At 48.7% G+C, this 21,287-nt stretch overlaps 1 protein-coding gene across 1 annotated transcript in view; it reads right to left on the bottom strand.

Moving 5' to 3' along the window:
• Nucleotides 1-17,833: 17,833 nt before the first annotated feature.
• The window catches only part of KCNK3 (potassium two pore domain channel subfamily K member 3), a 101,250-nt gene continuing 97,796 nt past the window's right edge, over nucleotides 17,834-21,287 (bottom strand). Inside the window, exon 2 of the mRNA XM_082217951.1 lies at nucleotides 17,834-20,309. Coding sequence (XP_082074077.1) covers nucleotides 19,402-20,309 — 908 coding nt within the window. The 3' untranslated portion in view covers nucleotides 17,834-19,401. The remainder of the gene's footprint in view (nucleotides 20,310-21,287) is intronic.

The following is a 21,287-nucleotide window of genomic DNA, read 5'->3' as shown; positions in this document are numbered from 1 at the left end:
TTCATTTTTTTCCTTCAAAACATAAGCAGTTGGCTCCTTACCTCTCTTGCCCTGACCTTCCCACTGTGATCCACGCGACGGTCACCTCCAGACTGGATTATTGTAACTCGCTCTACGTGGGGCTGCCCTTGAGACTGACCCAGAAACTCCAGCGGGTGCAGAATGCTGTGGCGAGACTTCTTACGGGGTCCTCGCTGCGGAATCACATTCACCGGGTGCTCTACCAGCTGCACTGGCTCCCGGTGGAGTAAAGGATCAGGTTCAAGGTGCTGGTTTTGACCTTCAAAGCCCTATACGGCCTAGGACCCTCGTACCCATGGGACCACCTCTCCTGGTATGTCCCACGGAGGACCTTACGGTCTTCAAACAAAAACATCTTGGAGGTCCCGGGCCACAGGGAGGTTAGGCTGGCCTCAAGCAGAGACAGGGCTTTTTCGGCTGTGGCCCCGATCTGGTGGAACACTCTATCGCAAGAGACTAGGGCCCTGCGGGACTTGGCATCTTTCCACAGGGCTTGCAAGACAGAGCTGTTCCGCCAGGCCTTTGGCCAAGGCACAGCCTGACCCTCTCCTTCGGTAATCCTCACAGAACTCTAGCCCAATGGTTGCCATGAATTTGATTTTGAATCGATTTTAGAATGTATTTTAATTAAATGACTGTGATTTTATGTAAACTGTGCTATTTTTACTGTTGTTAGCCACTCTGAGCCCGGCTTCGGCTGGGGAGGGTCGTATATAAATAAAAATTATTTTACTTTCTTGGGCTCCATGATCACTGCAGATGGTGACAGTACAGGTACTGTGAAGGTAAACGTAAAGCGACTCCTGACCACTAGGTCCGGTAGCGGACAACTCTGGGGTTGCGGCGCTCATCTCACTTTACTGGCCGAGGGAGCTGGCGTACAGCTTCCGGGTCATGTGGCCAGCATGACTAAGCCACTTCTGGTGAACCAGAACAGTGCACGGAAACGCCTTTTACCTTCCCGCCAGAGCGGTACCTATTTATCCACTTGCACTATGACGTGCTTTCGAACTGCTAGGTTGGCAGGAGCAGGGACCAAGGAACGGGAGCTCACCCCGTCGCGGGGATTCAAACCTCTGACCTTCTGATCGGCAAGTCGTAGGCTCTGTGGTTTAACCCACAGTGCCACCCGCGTCCCAATGAGGAGGTGATAGCCATCTTCAAATATCACAAGGGCTGTCCCGTGGAAGATGGAGCAAGCTTGTTTTCTCCTGTTCCAGAGGGTAGTACCTGAATTCATGTGACAAGAGATTCCGACTAAAGTTTTCTGATGGTGAGAGCTCTTCTAAAGTGCTGCGCTTGTCATCAGCTCCCAAGCCGGCCCTCCGCTGACCTCCCAAGATCTTTGTTTCTCCTGATTCAGCGAGAGCCTCTCTGACGCAGATGGCACTCTGACGTGGCACAACCGGCAGCAGCTTCTCCCTGAGCCCCAGAAACACAAATCTCCTTGAACTGAGAGAGACGTCCAGGCCTGGAAGCCAGCTCAGAAGTTTGCTGAAAACAGTTAGTGACCCGAAGCATGGCGAGTTGAACAGAGCGTTAAAATAGAAGAGGCTGCCACGTAGACCGACTGCTAATTGGGCTCAAGGAAAAGGTTTCAGGGGGGGAAATGTGCCCACATTTTCCTGGGCAGTTTGAGAATGTGGGGGGAGGGGGAGAGGCTGCTGCCCCCCAGGAAGGATCTGGGTCACAGCTGTGAGGAATCTGACCCCTGAGCAAAGTGCATCTCTGATTCGGATGCTGCTGGTGCAGCCATCACTCTTTGCAAATTGCAGGCGCCCGGGACAGAAGCATGAGTGTGAACTTGTGGGATGTGAAACACAAGAGCAGTCAAGTACAACATCCCTAGAGCGGACATAAAAGGGGGTGTCTGGACCAGCCAGTTGGAACTTCCTGTTTCTCCTAGGCTGAGACAGACTTCCTTTGCATGTGACTAGAGGTGGGTGTGACCTCACCTGCCCAGGTAATGAAAGAGCAGGACTGGTCAGCCATCTCTCTCTCTCTGACTATATTCATTGAAGCAACATCTGCTTAGCCTAACATGCTCTATAGCCAAGAGAGGACAAAGGGACTGTCTCCTTACGGGATAGTTTCCAAGTGTACACAGTGGTACCGCGGGTTACAGATGCTTCAGGTTACAGACTCCACTAAGCCAGAAATAGTACTTTGGGTTAAGAACTTTGCTTCAGGAAGAGAACAGAAATCATGCGGCGGCAGTGTGGCAGCAGCGGAAGGCCCCATTAGCTAAAGTGGTACCTCAGGTTAAGAACAGTTTCAGGTTAAGAACAGACCTCCAGAACAATTTAAGTTCGTAACCCGAGGTACCACTGTATTATTTTTCTAACTTAAGTCTGCCTTCTGGGATCTGATTGTGAACAAAATGTAAGGGAGTAAACTCTTTTTATACTTTTATAAAAGACTGTGTCGTGTCTATCTTTTTCTGAGGGACTAAATGGGGAATTGCCAACAAAACGTATTTTAGAGGCTTTAGCGAGCCTGAGCAAATGCATCCGCTGTGCAAGTTTAGAAAGGGGAATATTACTCTGCTAAATTGTAGAACTTGATAACACAAGTTGGAAAGGATATAATCAAACAATATATCCTCTCCTGTATCCCTGAACATTCCCACAGAACCAACATTGAAACGGCACCAGGTGAAAGCTAGATAAAGGTCTGGAATCTGCTCCCAATGCCAGAATTCCCTCATGGAACTGTTAAGTATAGTAATTGTAATTGTAAATGCTTGCATTACCATGTGTTTAAATTTGATTGAATTCTAAGCAGTTCTCTAGTAGTTCTCATGTGATTGGCTAACGTTGGTCACACAGGAGCTAGCTAGTGAAGGAGAGACTCTATTTTATGTGAAGCAAGATGATGGTGTATTAGAATCCACTGTGAACACTGCTAAGTTGAATGGAGTGTTGCAGTGCTTCTTCTCGGCTTGAAAGAAAGAGAGCAAAGCCACAGGAGAAGGCGAAAGTGGAAATCTCTCCTAGGAGCTCCAAGGCATAGCCTATGTAACTGAGATACGGGAGATTGCTGAGCTCTGAAAAGAGAGGAAAATACAGTTGTTTGGAAGCTGGAAGAAGGGACTGTAGGACAACCATGTGACTGTAAATATTACATTTCAATTCATCTGTAACTAAGTTTCTGCAAGATTTTGAAGGTTGGACATTGCTTTAATTTCCAAAGAAGAGTATCAGTCAGATATATAGATAGGTAGCCGTGTTGGTCTGCCATAGTCAAAATAAAAAAATTCGTTCCAGTAGCACCTTAAAGACCAACTAAGTTGTAGTATCTGAAGAAGTTGGGTGTATCTGAAGTTGGGTGTATCTGAAGAAGTGTGCATGCACACGAAAGCTCATACCAAGAACTAACTTAGTTGGTCTTTAAGGTGCTACAGGAAGGAATTTTTTTATTTAGTCAGATATATGGATATGATTTGAGCTTCTTAGCTGCGATATCGCTGCTCTTACTTCAACAGGAACAAAGGAGGTAAGAGTGAAATACAGAGCGCCCCTGAGGGGGTGTTCAGTTATTTAATTTAGGGTACTGGGGAATCAGTAGACATTTATTCCATGCCAAAGCTGTACAAAACCAAGAGAAGCTTCAGGACAGAGAATAGAAAGTTCATCTTCACAAAGCACATATTTAAACTATGGAACTCAGTGGCAGAAATGGCATTTTCTTGGTGTGCTTTGTACATGGTGTATCTTCAAGGGGCTTCCAGCCTGCCTTGAGTCCCTGGGAAAGGCCAGGGCTGAAAAGAGAGGCTCCTTCTCTCTCCCACAGACACACCCCTTCAAGCATCCTATTGGCCTCTTGGTGGTCAATTCCTGGCTCCTCCGGAGTCCCACTCCAGCCCTCCAAACTTGGGTGGCTCTTTCTGGGTTGCCGCAGAGCAACAGAACAGCCTGAAACCGCATGCCTCGTTCCGTGGGAAAAGTCCACCGGGAAGAAGCAAGAACAGACCCTTCTCATTAGCAGATCTTCATGTCTGACAAAAGGAAAAACAAACAGTTTCCAAACTCATCGGGGATGCCTCGGAGCTGTGGCAGAAGCGGGGCCCAGAGGTTACTTTCTGTCTTTGTGGCAACTCGGAGGGCCGGCAGGCTCCTTGTTCCATTCTCAGGACCCCGCTGCCCCCCTGCCGCCTCCGCAACCCACCTCTCAGCCCCTCAGGACGCCCTCTGTTCCAGGCACATTCCTGGCAAGCAGCTGTTCCCAGTTTCTCTGTCAAGGGACTAGGAGAAGTTATGACCCCACCACCCCAGCTGTGGAACACGTTCCAAAACAAGCACCGTACCCATTGGTGGTAACGCACACCCAGTTTCAGGCCTCTGGGAAGGCTAGCATCAGACGCAGTTGACGCTCTGAATGAATGGTTCCCAAAGCAGGCAGTCTTCTTCCTCCTCCTCCTCCTCCTCCTCCTCCTCCTCCTCCTCCTCTTCCTCCTCCTCCTCCTCCTCTTCTTCTTCTTCTTCTTCTTCTTCTTCTTCTTCTTCCTCCTCCTCCTCTTTTTCTGTGATCACTCGTAGCCAAGCAAGATTGTCTTCCATAAACACGGTTTTAACAATGAGTCTGTAAGGGACTGTGGAGGCCAATTCTGGACCCACGCGTCCTTCCACAGTGGGGACATAGGTTTCTGGGTGGGAGTTGATCACGGTGTGGATTTACCAAGTGTGGCTTCATCTTGGCACATTTCTCTTTTCCGTCCTGAGTTTGAGCATCTTCAAAGCCCATGACACCTTTGCGTGCTAAGAGGAAGACACACTTCCACAATTCTGGACCCACGCGTCCTTCCACAGTGGGGACATTGGTTTCCGGGTGGGAGTTCATTAGGTGTGGATTTGCGAAGTGTGTCTTCCTCTTAGCACGCAAAGGTGTCATGGGCTTTGAAGATGCTCAAACTCAGGACGGAAAAGAGAAATGTGCCAAGATGAAGGCACACTTGGTAAATCCACACCGTGATCAACTCCCACCCGGAAACCTATGTCCCCACTGTGGAAGGACGTGTGGATCCAGAATTGGCCCCCACAATCACTTACGGACTCATTGTTAAAATAATAATAATAATAATAATAATAATAATAATAATAATAATTTATTATTTATACCCTGCCCATCTGGCTGGGCTTCCCCAGCCACTCTGGGCAGCTTCCAACAAAATATTAAAAGACCGTAATGCATCAAACATTAAAAGCTTCCCTGAACAGGGCTGCCTTCAGATGTCTTCTAAAAAGTCTGAAAGTTGTTGTTCTCTTTGACATCTGGTGGAAGGGCGTTCCACAGGGCGGGTGCCACTACCAAGAAGGCCCTCTGCCTGGTTCCCTGTAGCTTTGCTTCTCGCAATGAGGGAACCGCCAGAAGGCCCTCGGAGCTGGACCTCAGTGTCCGGGCAGAACGATGGGTGTGGAGACGCTCCTTCAGGTATACTGGACTGAGGCCGTTTAGGGCTTTCAAGGTCAGCACCAACACTTTGAATTGTGCTCGGAAACGTACATAAACAGTGTTTATGGAAGACAATCTTCCTCGGCTGCAAGGGATCACCAAAGAAGAAGAAGTGTGTCAAACAAGTATAAATTGGATTCTCTTTTAAAGCTATCCAAATTGGTGACCATCCTATTCCTCCATGGGTCTCATTATTAAACATTTCCTGCTGCATCTTTTATAGCTGGGGGCCTGCCTGATGCCTCCCTGATGCCCCCGTCTTCCCGGCAGTATCCCAACAGTTTCCAGAGGGTGATGTTTGGGCCCCATGGAGCCTTCAATATGAGGTTCATGAGGGCTCCATTTTATCCCCTCTGCTGCTTAACATCTACATGAAACTGCTGAGAGGGTTCGTCCAGAGTTTTGGAGTAATGTTGTCTACTTCTCCTTTATATCTGGAGGTGAGGCAGGGGATGTGTCTTGCCTCAGTAATGGCCTGGATGATGATGATGATGATGATGACAACAACAACAACAACAACAACCATGCAGAAGGTCGCAGGTTCAACTCCCGGTATCTCCAGGTAGCTCTGGGAGCGAATCAAAGAATCATCAAATTGCAGAGTTGGAAGGAACCTACAACCCACTGCAATGAGGTTTGGAGGTTTTTAAGGAGAGGTTGGCAGGCCATCTGTCATGGATGCTTTAGCTGAGGTTCCTGCCTTGCAGGGGGTTGAACTAGATGACCCTTGGAGTCCCTTCCAACTCTACAATTCAATAATAATAATACTAATAAAATAATAATAGTAATAATAATTTATACCCTGTCCATCTGGCTGGGTTTCCCCAGCCACTCTGGTCGGCTCCCAACAGAATATTAAAATCACAATAAAACATCAAACACAAAAAACTTCCCTAAACAGGGCTGCCTTCAGATGTCTTCTAAACGTCAGATACAGTGGTACCTCTGGTTATGTACTTAATTCGTTCCGGAGGTCCGTTCTTAACCTGAAACTGTTCTTAACCTGAAGCACCACTTTAGCTAATGGAGCCTCCCGCTGCCGCCACTGCTGCACGATTTCTGCTCTCATCCTGAAGCAAAGTTCTTAACCCGAGGTACTATTTCTCGGTTAGCGGAGTCTGTAACCTGAAGCGTCTGTAACCCAAGGTACCACTGTAGTTGTTTATCTCTTTGACATCTGATGGGAGGGCGTTCCACAGGGCAGGTGCCACCACCAAGAAGGCTCTCTGCCAGGTTTCCTGGAAGCTCACTTCTTCTTTTTTTTAATAAAATTTTTATTGCATTTTTTCCAGATAAAGATAACCAGTCAGATATACAAAGAAACAAGAACAGCAAGGGAAAAAAAGGGGGGGGAGAAAAAAAAGAATTATTTCCAAGCTTATTTCAGTCTTCTATCGGACTTCCCCACATCTCCCACACAGTGCATTCCCAACAATAAAAATTAGCAGCAAATTATAACCTTGTTTCATGTGTTTCTTTTGTACTTTCAAATATTACGTTTTAAATTTAAATTACTTATTATCCAATTACTTTACAAACCAACATAATATCATTTTAAACATTTAAATATTTAATCCTTTCATTGATATTATCTAATTTCATATAACATCCACTCTCGTTGCTGGAGCTAACCATTCCAAATCATGCGAGTTTTTATAGTTCATATAATTTATAAAATTTTTGCAAATAATCCTTAAATTTTTTCCAGTCCTCCTCAATTGTTTCTTCTCCCAAATCTCGGATTCTGGCAGTCATCTCGGCCAATTCCATGTAGTCCATCAATTGCGTTTGCCACTCTTCCAGTGTGGGCAAATCTTGAGTCTTCCAGTATTTAGCGATAAGAATTCTTGCTGCTGTGGTTGCATACATAAAAAACGTTCCATCCTTCTTTTAACACCTTTTGGCCGACAATGCTCACTTCTCACAGGGAGGGAACCGCCAGAAGGCCCTTGGTTAAGGCTACCAGACAACCCCGTTTCCCCGGATTTACTAATCAGTCCCCTGACAAAATCCATCTATTTAGTAGGAGCTAGCTGATCTAACCGGAAGAGTCTGCAACCAGAAGGAGGAGGAACACCACGAAGAATGGAAGAAATTTAATGATTATTTAGCTAAATTTGTTAAGCTAAACTAACTGGAAATAGCTTCCAGATACTTAATGGGCTTAGGATTGTATTTATGTTAACTGATAAAATAATATGTTTAATACAAGAAGGAGAAGATTTAAAGATGTTATTGTTTAATTTAAAGGGTATCAAAATTGGGATTTGGAAAACCGTTATAAGGAAATGCAATGAAATTCAACTAAGGGGAAACGAGGAAGTCGTTTTACAAAGTAAATAACTGTTATTTTCAATAAGGTTATGATTTATGTTTGTCATGTTTTGTTTGTTTTGTGTTTTTGTTTGTCGTTGATATTGTAAAAACCAATAAAATTTTTGCCAAAAAAAAAAAAAATGCCCTCTCCCTGGTTCCCTGTAACCTCACCTCACAGGGAGGGAACTGCCAGAAGGCCCTCAGAGCTGGACCTCCGTGTCCAGGCAGAACGATGTGGGTGGAGACTTTGGATCATCTAGTCCAACCCCCTCCAATGAAGGAATCTCAGCTAAAGCATCTGTGACAGATGGCTATCCAACCTCTATTTGACCACCCAGTCTCGGTTTTAAAAACCCCCGATAAAGGAGAACCCACCATCTCCAGAGGGTATCTGTTTCACTCTTACCATCCAAAAGTTATTCCTAGTGTTTAATCAGAATCACCCTACTTATCGTTTGAATCCGTTGGTTCATGTCCTGCCATCTGCAGCAGCGGAAAACAAGCTTTCTCCATCGTCCACGGAACAGCCATTTAGATATTTGAAGATGGCTCTCATACCACTTCTCTGTCTCCTCTTCTCCAGATCTCCATGCGCGTCTGGAGCATGGAAAAATTGCCCAGTTCTGCAGATGGAGAGAGGGCGAAAGTGATGTAATTCCTCACCCCAATGGAAGAGAAAGATCTGAGGATGGACACCAGGGCAGAGATATCCCATCTCATTCTCATGTGAAATGTGGGCAAAGCATTTCCATAAGAGCTGGGATTCCTTTAAAAATATATAAAGCATTCAAATGACTTAATTTGACCATTGGGTTCAAATTTTGATGTTGGAATTTTGAAAGCAAAATGTGACCTAGGAACTGGAGAGGTTCCCCTTCCCCTGTTCACATAATTTGATTTAATGACTGATTTGCAGAATGGTGAGCCTGGTTTTCAAATAAAGAAGTAAATAAATAAAAACTTAAAATCGAATTTAGATGAAAATACAGAACTGAAATGACAACTGAAAATAGACAAGTAATAAACGCAATAAAGCACAAAAGAAATATTACCTTTCAAGTACCAGGGACACGATGGAACGATGCAGAGCAAAGGCACATAGGAAGACAATAAAACGTTGGACGGAAGGTCATCCAAATGTCATCTGGGGCTGTTGAAGAAAAGGCCCTGCTAGTTTGGGGAAATAAATCTGGACCCCACAACCATTTGAATCTGCTGCATCAGCTGACCTTAAATGTTGGGGCAATTCACAATAATATTTGGGAATGGACTAAATTCAACTGAATATAATTAATAGTAGGTGTCAGAGCTGCCCTAGGTCCCAGCTCACAAAGGACCAACGCCACTCCGTTGTTATGTACAAAAGTCTTTATTGAAGTTCATTTTCGTTTCCACAGCCACAGCGTGCAGCTCTACGTCTGAAACTCTAGACCGCCGAAGCTCCGTCTGAGTCTCCTCCCCCCAGATGCCAGTTTAAGACTCTGGCCTTGCTCCACCTCTTCCTCCGCTCTTTCCTCCTCTGGGTCCGCCTGTCCGCTGGGGTCTCGCCCTTCCTAGATTCTTCTGACGCTGATTCCCCTGATTCTTCTCCCTCCCTCCGGCGGGCTTTAGGACCTGGTTCCCAATCCGGGCTTTCTGCTGTCCCACGCGCCTGTACATTTGAACTTGGCGCGCGCGCCCAGCCCCCAACCTTCCTTCTGACCGTTACACTGCTCTTGTCACTGCTTCCCCCTTCGGGGAGGCTAGCTGGACTTGACCTCCCCTCCGTTCCCCCACTCTCCGATGGAGGCGTGGTCAGTCTCGACTCATCTCCTCTCCCTGCTGGAGGAGACGCTGGCTCTGACACCTGGGACCCTTCCCCCCCACTACGCTCTGGTGGGGAAGCTGGTCCTGATCTCCAGCTGCTGCTTTGGGAGTCCCCGCTAGCCCCCCTTGCCCTAACCCTCGGCGCCTCCTTCTGGGAATCTTCTGATTCACTGGAGAGGCTCGTGGAATCTCTCGGGTCACTGCTATACCCCCCTACGCTACCCTCCGATTCTTCCCCTTCGCTCTCCATTTCCTCTCTCCCCTGTGCCTCTGTTACTGAGGCCCTGACAGTAGGAAACTGATTAGGAGACATTTGCAAAGCAGCGATTGGATACTGTGAAACGCTGGCTGTTACTTCACATCTTTGAAGTCTGTAATTTATTCATACATTCACTTAGAAAAATGTATAGACCACTTCCAGCATAAAAATCTCTATGGAGGGGTACACAAAAAAGGAATTATGAACAAAACATGGATAAAATCAGCAAAACTTGAAAAGCAAAAATTTGCAAAGTAATTATATCAAGAAAACTGTTAGTAGACATCTGGGATTATAAAAAAATTTTGCGTTACATGTATGGCACAATTTCCTCCCCCTCTCTCTGATACAGGATATTGCCTTTTCTTTTCACATTTGCTTTTAGGCTAAAGCTTTGCAGTAGAGAAACCTATCTGCTGCTGCATGTCTGTTGGCTACTGGGAGGAAGCATTGCATGTCAAACGGTGACGTTGAATATCAAATATTGGCCAAATATCCAGCCATTTGGAAAATGCTTGTCATCACGGTTTGCAGAGGGAGCATTTGAAGAACAAATTTCAACCAACGTGCTGCCATCTGCCTTATTGCAGGGCAGATTCGAGGGTAAACCGTGCGTGGAACGAATCTGCCCCTGCAGCTTGATGGAGGTAGAAACTGTCTCTCATGTCTTGTTATGCTGCCATTTCTATGGGGATCTACGCTCGGTATTTATCACTCCTGTTACACAAAAATCTCCAAATGGGTCCGAACTTCAATATCTAAAACTCCTGGTAGAGGACATCTAGAGATCATGCTAAGGGTGACCAAATTCTGTGTGACTGCCATAAAATCCAGGGAACAAGCTGTACTACCAAAATGATTAGGGTTTTAAATGACAATTTTAGGTTTTATTTTAGTGATCAAGATTTTAACTGCCTCTATATCTGTATTGTCTCTGTTATACCCAATTGCAATTCAATGTATTCCTGTGGTGTTTTATGATTTTCCTGATACTATAAGTGGTCTGTGACCATAATAATAAAATTCAATTCAACAAATTTCAGCGTACAGGACTCTGCTATCCTACTCAGAGAAGTGGGTCTGTTTCCCAGCACAACTGAGCTTCAGCAATAACCCACAAAGGCAGCACATCTCAGATATCTAGAAAGGGAGAGTGGTTCAAAGAACGGAGGGAGGCAGCTGATCTTGAATTCAGACTTTATTTTGTTTCTAAAATGAAAGTAAAAGAGCAGTACAAATATGCTTTGGCATGAGAAAGAGAGAAGATTTGTCCAGGAGCATTTTATTCCACCCCCCCCACCCCCAACTCTTTATTTTTCTATGGGTGAAAAAAAACTCAGCTAAGAATAAAATTCTCCCCAATTGCTCGGAAGCAAGTTTCCCCCCCCCCCTGCAATACCCTTGCAAGAGATCACGTCTACGTCGATATGGTGTGTACATAGCGTCATTTATAATAAATAGCTCTTCTTTAAAATCCCATATCTAACATTATATACAATGTCAAGTATTAGAAATTGGGGGGGGGGGTTAATTCTTCTTCGCCTGTTGAAAAATAGCAAAATGCAGGGTCACCTTTGCAACTTTGCAAAACACCGGCTTGATCCATTTTCCCCGTGACCTTTGAATTCTGCCCCCAACCCCCAAAATACCCTAATAGTCCAAGTGGGCTGGCCCATAAAATGAATAGGAAGAGGAAGGGAATATTGCCGCAGGGCTCAGTCCTAGTCTTGAGCGTCTCCCCAGCTTATTCCCAGCAACTTGCTGCATCGGTCATGCAGCTGCAGCATAGAATTATAGGACTGCCGGGTTGGAAGGGACCCCGGAAGGTCATCCAGTCCAACCCCGCGCTTAGGTTAGTTAGGCTGAGATTTCTTTCCCCCCAGACTTGAGCCACCGCCTTTGGTGTGCAGTGTTAGCCGGAAAAGGAAAGCGGAGCGGCTCTTTGGCAAAGGAGAGGCGTAGCAATGGGCAGGAGCAGCGTGCCAGTGCCAGCGCAGGAGGCTACGGGTTCGAGTTCCGACCAGGGACATGTCTGGAGGCTTCACCTTTTTTGCATTTGGCAGACTTCATTCTTTTGCAGCGGAGTCTTGCAACAGGGTAGAAGGCCGGCTTTTTGCGTTTTGAATTTCTGGATTTGTTTTGCAACAAAGCATTTCCCTTTGATGAGTGTATTGGGATCGGTTTGCCCATCAGAGCAATGGGGCAATGTGAAGAAACAGCTGGCACCTGCCTTTGGCTTGCTTAGTGGCCTTGGCCCTCCCAGTTGCATGTCAGCCAGGGATTCTTTTGCTGAGGTCCCTGATTGCAGGGGGTTAGACTGGATGATCCTTGAGGGTCCCTCCCAACATTACGATTCAGTGATTCTGTCTACCCTCTTCCCACCCCAGTTGCACCATAAAACACTCACCCAGTCTCAATGATTTCTCCCAGCTGGTTGTGGGAGAATCACTGCAGCTCTTAAGCTGTAAGAATCATAGAACTGTTGAGTTGGGGGTGGGGGGATACCAAGGGTCATCTAGCCTGACCCCTTTGCCATGCAGGAATATCAGCTAATGCACATTTCCTTATGCACACGTACATTTCCTCCACTCTTTCCAGGCATGGCTCACTCTTTATGTGGGATGTGAAACACAAGAGCAGTCAAGTACAACATTCCTGGAGTGAAGATGTTTACACATGGGGAGGAATGTTTGTCCAGCCAGCTGGTAAACTTCCTGTTTCCTTCTGGGCTGGGACAGGCTTCCTCTGCATGGGACTGGAGGTGGGTGTGGCCTCACCTGTGCAGGTAACGACAACAGCACAGGGCAGGGCAGCCACCTCTCTCTCTCTTTGACTACATGCATCGAAGAAGCAACATCTGCTTAGCCAAAGGTACCCTCTTGCCTTCCAGCCAAGAGAGGACAAAGGGACTGTATCCTTATGAGATAGTTTCCAGGTGTATGTTACTTTTCTAAGCTAAGTCTGCCTTCTGGGATCCGATTGTGAACAGAATGTGAGTAAACTCTTTTTATACTTTTATAGAAGACTGTGTCGTGTCTTATCTTTTATGAGGGAATAAGGGGGAAATACCAGAACAGTTATTATAGAGGCTTTAGCAAGCCTGAGCAAACGCATCCGCTGTGAGTTTAAAAAGGGGAATGTTACTCTGCTAAAATTGTGAACTTGTTAACACAAGTTGGAAAGGCTAAAATCAGACAATATTGAAAGTGTGTGAACATTCCCACACTTTAAACCGCAACGTCCGAGAACCTCCCTCCCTCCCCCCCCCCACGAAAACTCAATCTCTAAAGCTGAATCGGCGCAAACAGCAATGCACAGGAAATCTGAATTGACGTTTGCTCTGATAATGCACTCAAGAGTGTTTTTTCTTCGTGGGGGGAAAGATGGAGCTTTAAAGCACAGAGCTGTGTCAGGAAAGAGCTGGGTGAAAGGTGTGTGTGGCCAAGCCCCTTGAGACAGCTTTCAAATGCCACTCTCATTCATTGCTTCTGGGTGTTGCAGCTGAATATTATCATTTTTCTGATTTCTATTTTCATTCCCCCATGAGCAGTGAAGCCTTGCGGAATTCCCCTGCAGTCGAGGAATTCAGCAAAAGTCCCTGATTTTGAAGCAGAACTGGGAGATAACTCTAAAAACGCATTTCTTTCCTAGACGGCAGCCTGCCCGGCTAATTCGTTGCAGCAGAATCACTTCTGATAGCTCAAGGAAAACAGACCGTGAACCCAGATCAGTTGATGGGGGGGGGAGGTCTTATTATTCTGAGATAACAACCCTGCAAGTTGCTTTCATCTCGGAATAATTAGAAGGCTCTGAGTTTAAGACTGGGGGTGACTAGGGGCTCTTGATTTGCCTCAGTTTCATCTCGCACCAAGTGAGGAAACTGTGCCCATTTCCTTGGATGTGCAAAGGCGGGTGGAATTTAGGGTTTCCCCGGAAACAAGCAGTGGATCAAGAATAAAGAGCTTGAATGGAAATAATCTGGGGTTCACTGCACCCACATAATGAATGAGTGTGTGTGTGTGTGTGTGTGTGTGTGTGTGTGTGTGTCCTGCTGTCTGAACATGGAGAACCTCCAACTACCGCAAAATTAGCCTGGCTTGGGTCATTCATGTTGCACGTAACTCTATGTTAAGTCCTGTTGAGCTCAATAGGACTTAGAAGCATAGAGTTGCAGAGTTGCAAGGGAGACCCAAGGCTCACCTAGTCGAACCCCGTGCAAGGCAGGGATCGCGGCTTGTAAATTGAGACTCATTTCTCCCAGCACAGCTCAGATGTGTGTGACTAATTGCCTCTAGTGTGGGGCTCTGCTGTTAAGGGTGTGGGATGTGATACATAAGGAGCAGTCAAGTACAACATTCCTCATTTTCCTAGAGTGGACATGCAGGGGGATGTTTGGTCCAGCCAGTTGAATACTTCCTGTTTCCTCCTGGCTGGAGCATCCTTCCTTTGCATGTGACTGAATGTGGGTGTGACCTTACCTGTCCAGGTAACACAAAAGGATAGGACACGCAGCACACTCTCTCTTTGACGCCATGCATCGTTGGACCAGCTTTTTAGCTAGAAATGCTCTGCTAGCTCTCAGCTAGCAGAAGCACTGGGATTATTCCCCCATATGGGGTACGTCCACATGTACATATTTGTAACTAAGTCTGCCTTCAGGGATCCAACCGTGAACAGAATGTGAGTAAACTACTTTACACAAGATTGTGGCGTGTTTATTCTTTTAAGAGGGATATAAGGTGACTTACCTGGAACCTAATAGTGAGAGGCTTACACGAGCCTGCAACCAGCTACCCACTGTGCATTTAAAAGGGGAAAGTCAAAGTCTGCTAAGTTCTAGAACTTGCTAGCACAAGTTAGGAAGGATATTAATAAACAATATATCCTCTCCTGCCTCCCTGAACATTTCCACGAAGTGAACCATAGTGATCAACACACATTTGAGGTTCACTGTATTGCAGGGCTACTGGTATAACCATAAAATTGGTTGCAAGGGACCCTCAAAGGTCATCCAGCCCAACCCCCTGAGATGCAGGAATCGCAGCAAACTGATGGTATTCAGGATAATTTTATAATACGACTTTTCTCGTGGTTGTGCTCTTTAGCCTATTTGTTAAGCTGTTTCGTTAACAGTGCTTTATCGAAGGAGGTTGTTTTACCGATGATTTGTTAATTATTTTACATGATTTATGTTGTGATTGCGGTGTTCTGCTATGGTATTATTTATTGTACGTAAGCCGCTTTGTGACTCTGGTGAGTTAAAAGCGGTATACAAATTTAAAAATGAAATGAAATGGATGAAAACGCGTCAGGGGAGCCTTGTTGGAACAGAACAAAAAACTCATCTTGCCTCCTGCAGACAAACAGATATTCCCAGGCATCAATCAGGGATTTTCCAAGGGGATGGGGGCAAAGGAAAACACAGAAAGAGAGAGAGCAAGTTAACACCCCCCAAAAAAAAATTAGAAAAGCACCTGTATGTTGTGCCTCCTGTCTCAGGTTCTACAAAGGCTAGAAATTTATTCTTGATTTTTTGAATGAAAAATGGGGATCTGGAGATTATGGTTCATATGGAGGGGGTGGGAACTGCCCTCTTTGTCGCCCTGGGGGCACCCATATTTTCAGGGTCTCATGAAGAGGGGCATTCCTGAGGGATTAGAACAGGCTTCCTCAACCTCGGCCCTCCAGGTGGTTTGGGACTACAACTCCCATGATCCCTAGCTAGCAGGACCAGTGGTCAGGGATGATGGGAATTGTAGTCTCAAAACATCTGGAGGGCCAAGGTTGAGGCAGGCTGGATTAGAACCGCAGAATCGTTGAATTGTGGAGCTGGAAGAGACCTCCATGGGAGTTGTTCAAACGACACGTAGATTCACAGTCGCCCAGGTACGTGTTGCCGGGTGCATGCAGTTTTCCGTTGTGAAATGTTGCCTTAAAAAGGCAAGGAATTAATGAGGAACGCCGGGAAGAACACAGATAGGCCAAAATGCTAGAAGACTACAGCTCCCATAATCCCCAGCGGCTGGCCAGGGATGATCGGAACTCTGGACCAGCATTCTCAGGAGAGCAACGTGTTGGCCACCCCTGAGTTCAAAGGCCAGGGACACAGGAGGGGTGCAAGACCTCCCTACCATGTTTCAGTTTCAGTAAATGACATATTTACTGAATTGTGAAGGAAGTGCACCTGAGCATGTGCAGAGCGCCCACCAAGTAATCAGAACTCACTCCCGGAACCCTGGAGAGCCACTGCTAGGCAGCATGAGGGTTCCTGTGCTGGGCTGAACCCTGGCTTGTCTCAGTACCAGATTCCTTCCAGTAGCACCTTAAAGACCAACTAAGTTAGTTCTTGGTATGAGCTTTTGTGTGCATGCACACAAGTGTGCATGCACACGAAAGCTCATACCAAGAACTGACTTAGTTGGTCTTTAAGGTGCTACTGGAAGGATTTTTTTTTTTATTTTGACTATGGCAGACCAACACAGCTACCTATCTGTAACTGGTACCAGATTCCTGACTTCCTGGGATCCTACAATCCAGACTTTGCTCCTCTTGAATCAGGGTTTCCAGGGACAATTGATCCTCCGCTTGAGAAACTGTGGCTCATTTAAGCCAGCCGGCAGATATTGCTTTCTCGCCTCCCTTCTTACTCCCAGGTAATGAAATGCGTGAGGGAAGATCTCATTCGCTCCGTGCCTCCACTCCCCTCCCCCCCCCCCCCGTTAAGCCACTATTGCTTAACGACGCGGGATGGGCATGATTGACAGCGGCGAGAGCAATATGCTCGCTTAATGCTTCCTGGCCCAATTCTGCCTCCTAAGAGGCCTGTACAGCTTTGCCAAAATGGACGGATCAGAGAAGGGGTTTTTATCGAGCGGGGCCGTGAATTGCACACATGCACACACGCATGCAGAAAGACGCATTTCTCCTTCCGAAAAGAGCTCAGGGATCGTTCCTCCTCCATCGACCCACCCATCTTCCCCCTCCACGCTTTGCCGCTCTGGAACCAGCCACAGGGCACCGGGCGGCATCCCAGAGGGTTCGTCTGCAACCCAGCCGGCCTCGACCTCCTCCTTTGCCTACGTGACGCTTCGCGGGTTGCCTCTGCCGCCGCGGCCGGGGTCACATGGGCAGAAATATAAAAAGCTTTCGCCTAAGACCGTCTTAGCCTGATTTGCTCGCTGGTGCGTGAGCCTGTTTTACTTGGGAAGCAGAGCTGGACTGTGATATTCTCTCTCTCTCTCTCTCTGTACTTTCCTCCCAATTCCCTCCGCTGCACCACACACAGAGTCCTCTGCACACCGATGTTCAGCAAATGTGCAGAATGAGAAGCGACGGATGCTTGGGAGAAAGTTTAATGCTCTTAGCTCCAGAGCAGGCCACGGACGGAGGGCGAGGTCAGTGGAACTTGCCCCAGGAAGGGAGAGAATGGGGACAGGGGTTCTCCACCACCACCACCACCCCTCAGAAAGAACAGCGGCCTCTAGGGCCAGCCCCAAACATTGTGCTGCCCAAAGGGAGTGGCAAGATGGCGTCTTCTCCCGGACCGACCTAGGACGTTGGAGATGGAAGAGAAGTGCCAGGACCCCTCCTCCTCCTTTGCAACCCCTCGCCCACTGCCACAACTTCCACCCTCTGAAACAACTACAGTGGTACCTTCCGTTCCAGAAGTCCGTTCCACTTCCAAAAACGTTCATCAACCGAGGCGCGGCTTCTGATTGGCTGCAGGAACTTCCTACACTCCATCAGAAGCCGCATCGAACGTTCGGCTTCTGAAAAATGTTGGCAAACCGGAACTTTCATGTCTGGGTTTGCGGTGTTCAGGAGCCAAAACGGACGAGTACCAAGGCGTTTGACAACCAAGGTACGACTGTGCTATAAGATGGGGGACACATCCTGTGCAACTGTTCTGTTTAAAGTGGGACATCCTGAATCTACAGACGTCACCCCGTAAGGCAGGTAAATAGTATCATGGAGTCGTAATTTGAATCCAATGCCGATGAACTTTTAATCTTTTTTTAGAGGAAAATAAATCACAAACTGGTGTGGAATCATGGAGAACTGAACTGGAAAAGATGAGAAACCAAAATGGGCAGATCGGATGCTTCTCTGATCGGATGCTCCTCTGATCTGAGTTGGCAGATGGAGGGGGCCTCTGGTCTGGCTGATCCCACAACGTTCTAGCATGCCCCCAGCAGCTATGTTGGTTAGTTTGAAGGCGATTGGCCAACATCAATGGCGGAGATGTGGCTGGTTTTCCAATAGGAGCAACTGGCTGGTGGGGTCAATGGACTTCTCACTGGCTCATTTTTGCCTGCTAAATACCCCTCTTTTGTATGGCTACTGCATTTTTGCAGGAAAACAGCCATTCCTAGAAAAGTGGGAATCTCTTGGCTGCAGGGGTGATGGATCGGAGCTTGCCCCCACAAGTCAGGACGTTGCTGGCATGATCCTGCGCTGTGCCTAAAGAAAAGAGCAACGCAACCGCCCTCCAAAACAGAGACGGATTTGAGAGGAAGCTGTGGGGGCTGAGGGCAAAAAGAGGGAGGGGTGGGTCAAGACTGGGGAGATATGGGGCACAGCTCTGAGCCCCGTGGAGCAGGACTTGGGTGTTTCACGGGCTCCATGTACTCTTGCATAAAAGGTCTTGTATAAAGCTGCAAGGAGGGGGCGAGTTCATCCGCGTTGCGGAAAACACACAAGCTCAGAGGTGCATGACCCAGGAGCTGCTTTGCATGGCCTTGTCCCCTGGAGTGGAGATCTCCCCGAAGGAACGGGACGCAGCACATCAATGGCCGCCTTTGATCACCCAAGAGCCAACACACACCATTCGTAACTGAAGACATTTGCACACTTAGGGTCAGAGTTCCCTGCCCCGTATCCGATCCCTCCTTACAGGGGAGAAAGGAGCTAACTCACCCCTAAAATGAAGGGAATGAAATGAATGGCGTGGGGTGACCCAGAACTTAATTTTCCCCCATTTATTGGCCAGGGGTGAGGAGAGATGCTATGTCCTTCCATCAGTCTACACAGAGGTATAAATCACACTCAGCCAGGAGAGCTGCCGCTGCCCCCGCCCCGCCCCACTTTATCCCATACCCCACTCCCATGGGGGGGGGGACCCCGATTTTCAAGTTTCACATTTTTGCGGAGCTGCTGCAACTGGGAGCATTCATAGTGTGGCCGTCGGGACTCCCTTCCAGGGAAGAATGGGCTCGAAGCAGCTGACCCCTCCGGAGCAGCTGGACCTCCATATCTCACCCCCCTTTCTGCAGCTGAGCCCCCTCTGAGCTCTCCATGACTCGGTTTCCCCGTGACCCAGGGAGCCAACCCATCTCTTGCTCTGTCCTCCTAGGCTCACGACGCCCGGCTCAGCTGCCGACTCTTCCCTTCCCTTTAGATTGTCACCTGTATGAATTTTCGGTTACGGTGGGCACCGTTCCTCCCAGCCTGGGGTCTCTGCGTGCCTATCTCCCTACCCCACCCCCACCGGTCTCCTCCTCCCCTTCCTCTGCCATGGAGGACAGTCCCGGAGAGGGTCTCGCCAGCCTTCAGACCGAGCTGCGCCGCTTCATGAGTCCCTGGAAGGCGGAGAGGCTGTGCAGGCCCGTGGAGACAGAGCTGATGGCCGAGCGCTGGGCGTTGCAGAAGCACCGGTTGGGCGGCGTCTCGGGGTACCGCCCCGGAGACGAGTGGCTCTGTTCCATGCAGGTGTCGGAGGTGGAGAGGTCCCTGGGGATGATCATGGGAATGGAGTACTGCAGCTTCTCGCGGCTCTTGTACCAGAGGCAGGAGCACATGGACTGGAAGTGTAGGACCTCGGCATAGACGTTCCGGAGGCCCCCCCGCCCCCCGGCCCCGCTGCCCACCCCCACGCCCCCCAGCACGGCGGCCGTGGAGGACGCCGTGGTGTCCGTGGTGTGGACGCTGCTGGCTTGGCCGTTGCGGCTGAGCAGCGCCCGGTGCTCGGCGTCCCTCTTCTCGTCCTCGGCGTTCATGGTCATGAAGCGCAGGACCACCAGGTTGAGGAAGGCGCCGATCACGGTCAGGCCGGTGAGGATGTAGATGAAGCTGAAGGCCACGTACTGGGGCTGAGTCTGCAGGGCCTGCTCCTTCTGCAGGGCCACATAGTCTCCGAAGCCGATGGTGGTGAGCGTGATGAAGCAGTAGTAGTAGGCCTGGAAGAAGGTCCAGTTTTCGTAGTAGGAGAAGGCGGCGGCTCCGATGCAGAGGGTGCTGATGCAGGAGAAGAAGCCGATGGTCACCATGTTGGCCATCGAGACCTCCGGCCGCCTCATCCCAAGGCACTTCTTGATGCGGTGCAAGAGGTACCTCACCAGCGTGTTAATCCTCTCCCCGAGGCTCTGGAACATGACCAGGGTGAGCGGGATCCCCAGCAGGGCGTAGAACATGCAGAAGACCTTCCCGCCATCGGTGCTCGGGGCCGCGTGGCCGTACCCTGCGGAACAAAGACACAAAGCAGAGGCAAGCCCGGTCAGTAGCGCCTCGCGGGTTACGGGGAGCGGTCGCTGGCGGGGAGGAAGGTGGAGAGAAGGGCCTCCCAGTACCTCCTCGTCTGGGCTCAGCAGGCAGGCGTGCTGGGAGTTGCCTCCACCTCCTTGTCCAAAATGGCAGCCGGAGAGACGGGAGGGGAGTCGGGATGGGCCTGCAAACTCGGTGGTGGTGTGTCTGGGCCACGGTCCTCCTCTTCCGGTCCATGTGCTCCTGCTTCTGGTACAAGAGCCCGGAGAAGCCACAAGGCTCCATCGCCATGATGATGTTGTTGCCGCCCCCGATGCCGCCACCCCATCCCTTCAGCCTGGGCACGCAGCAGAGCCACACCACCAAGTCTGCAGGCAGGAGCAGCGCCCACCTCAAGCAAAGCGAGGGGGCAAAGGGGGGAATGGGGGGGTCAGGGACGTGGGGGGTTGGCCTTGTCGCAGGGCTCACCGTATGGGGCATGGAGGGCCGTGTGGAGAGGAGAAAGGGATGGGCGAACGGAAACTTGGAAGGGTGGAGGGGGGAATCGGAGGGGAACAAAGTCACGGAGTGTGGTGTGGCTATGCAAAGTGCCCGAGGTGTGCTTCCCCAACAGACCCACATATTTAGTTATCTATTGTTACCTCGTGTTGTGTCCGCTTCAGGTTGCGTTTCTTCATGTTGCGGACTGCTGAAACACGGAAGTACCAGAACGGGTTACTTCCAGGTTTCAGCAGTCGGGCATGCGCAGACGCACTAAATTGCGCTTTGTGCATGCACAGAAGCGCCGAATTGCATCCCGTGCATGTTGCGAACGCTGTGGGTTGTGAACGTGCATCCTGCACAGATCGCGTTCGCAACCCGAGCATCCGCTGTACTCTTCACCTTAAAGTCCAACTGTCAGGGAGCTGACAAGGAGAGCAGGTCATTCACAGATCAAAGAAAGACAGGGAAACAC

Source organism: Podarcis vaucheri, assembly GCF_965113315.1.
Source record: "Podarcis vaucheri genome assembly, chromosome: 3".
Lineage (NCBI taxonomy): Eukaryota > Metazoa > Chordata > Lepidosauria > Squamata > Lacertidae > Podarcis > Podarcis vaucheri.
Note: the sequence above shows the minus strand (reverse complement) of the source record. Positions and strands in the feature narration are given on the sequence as shown.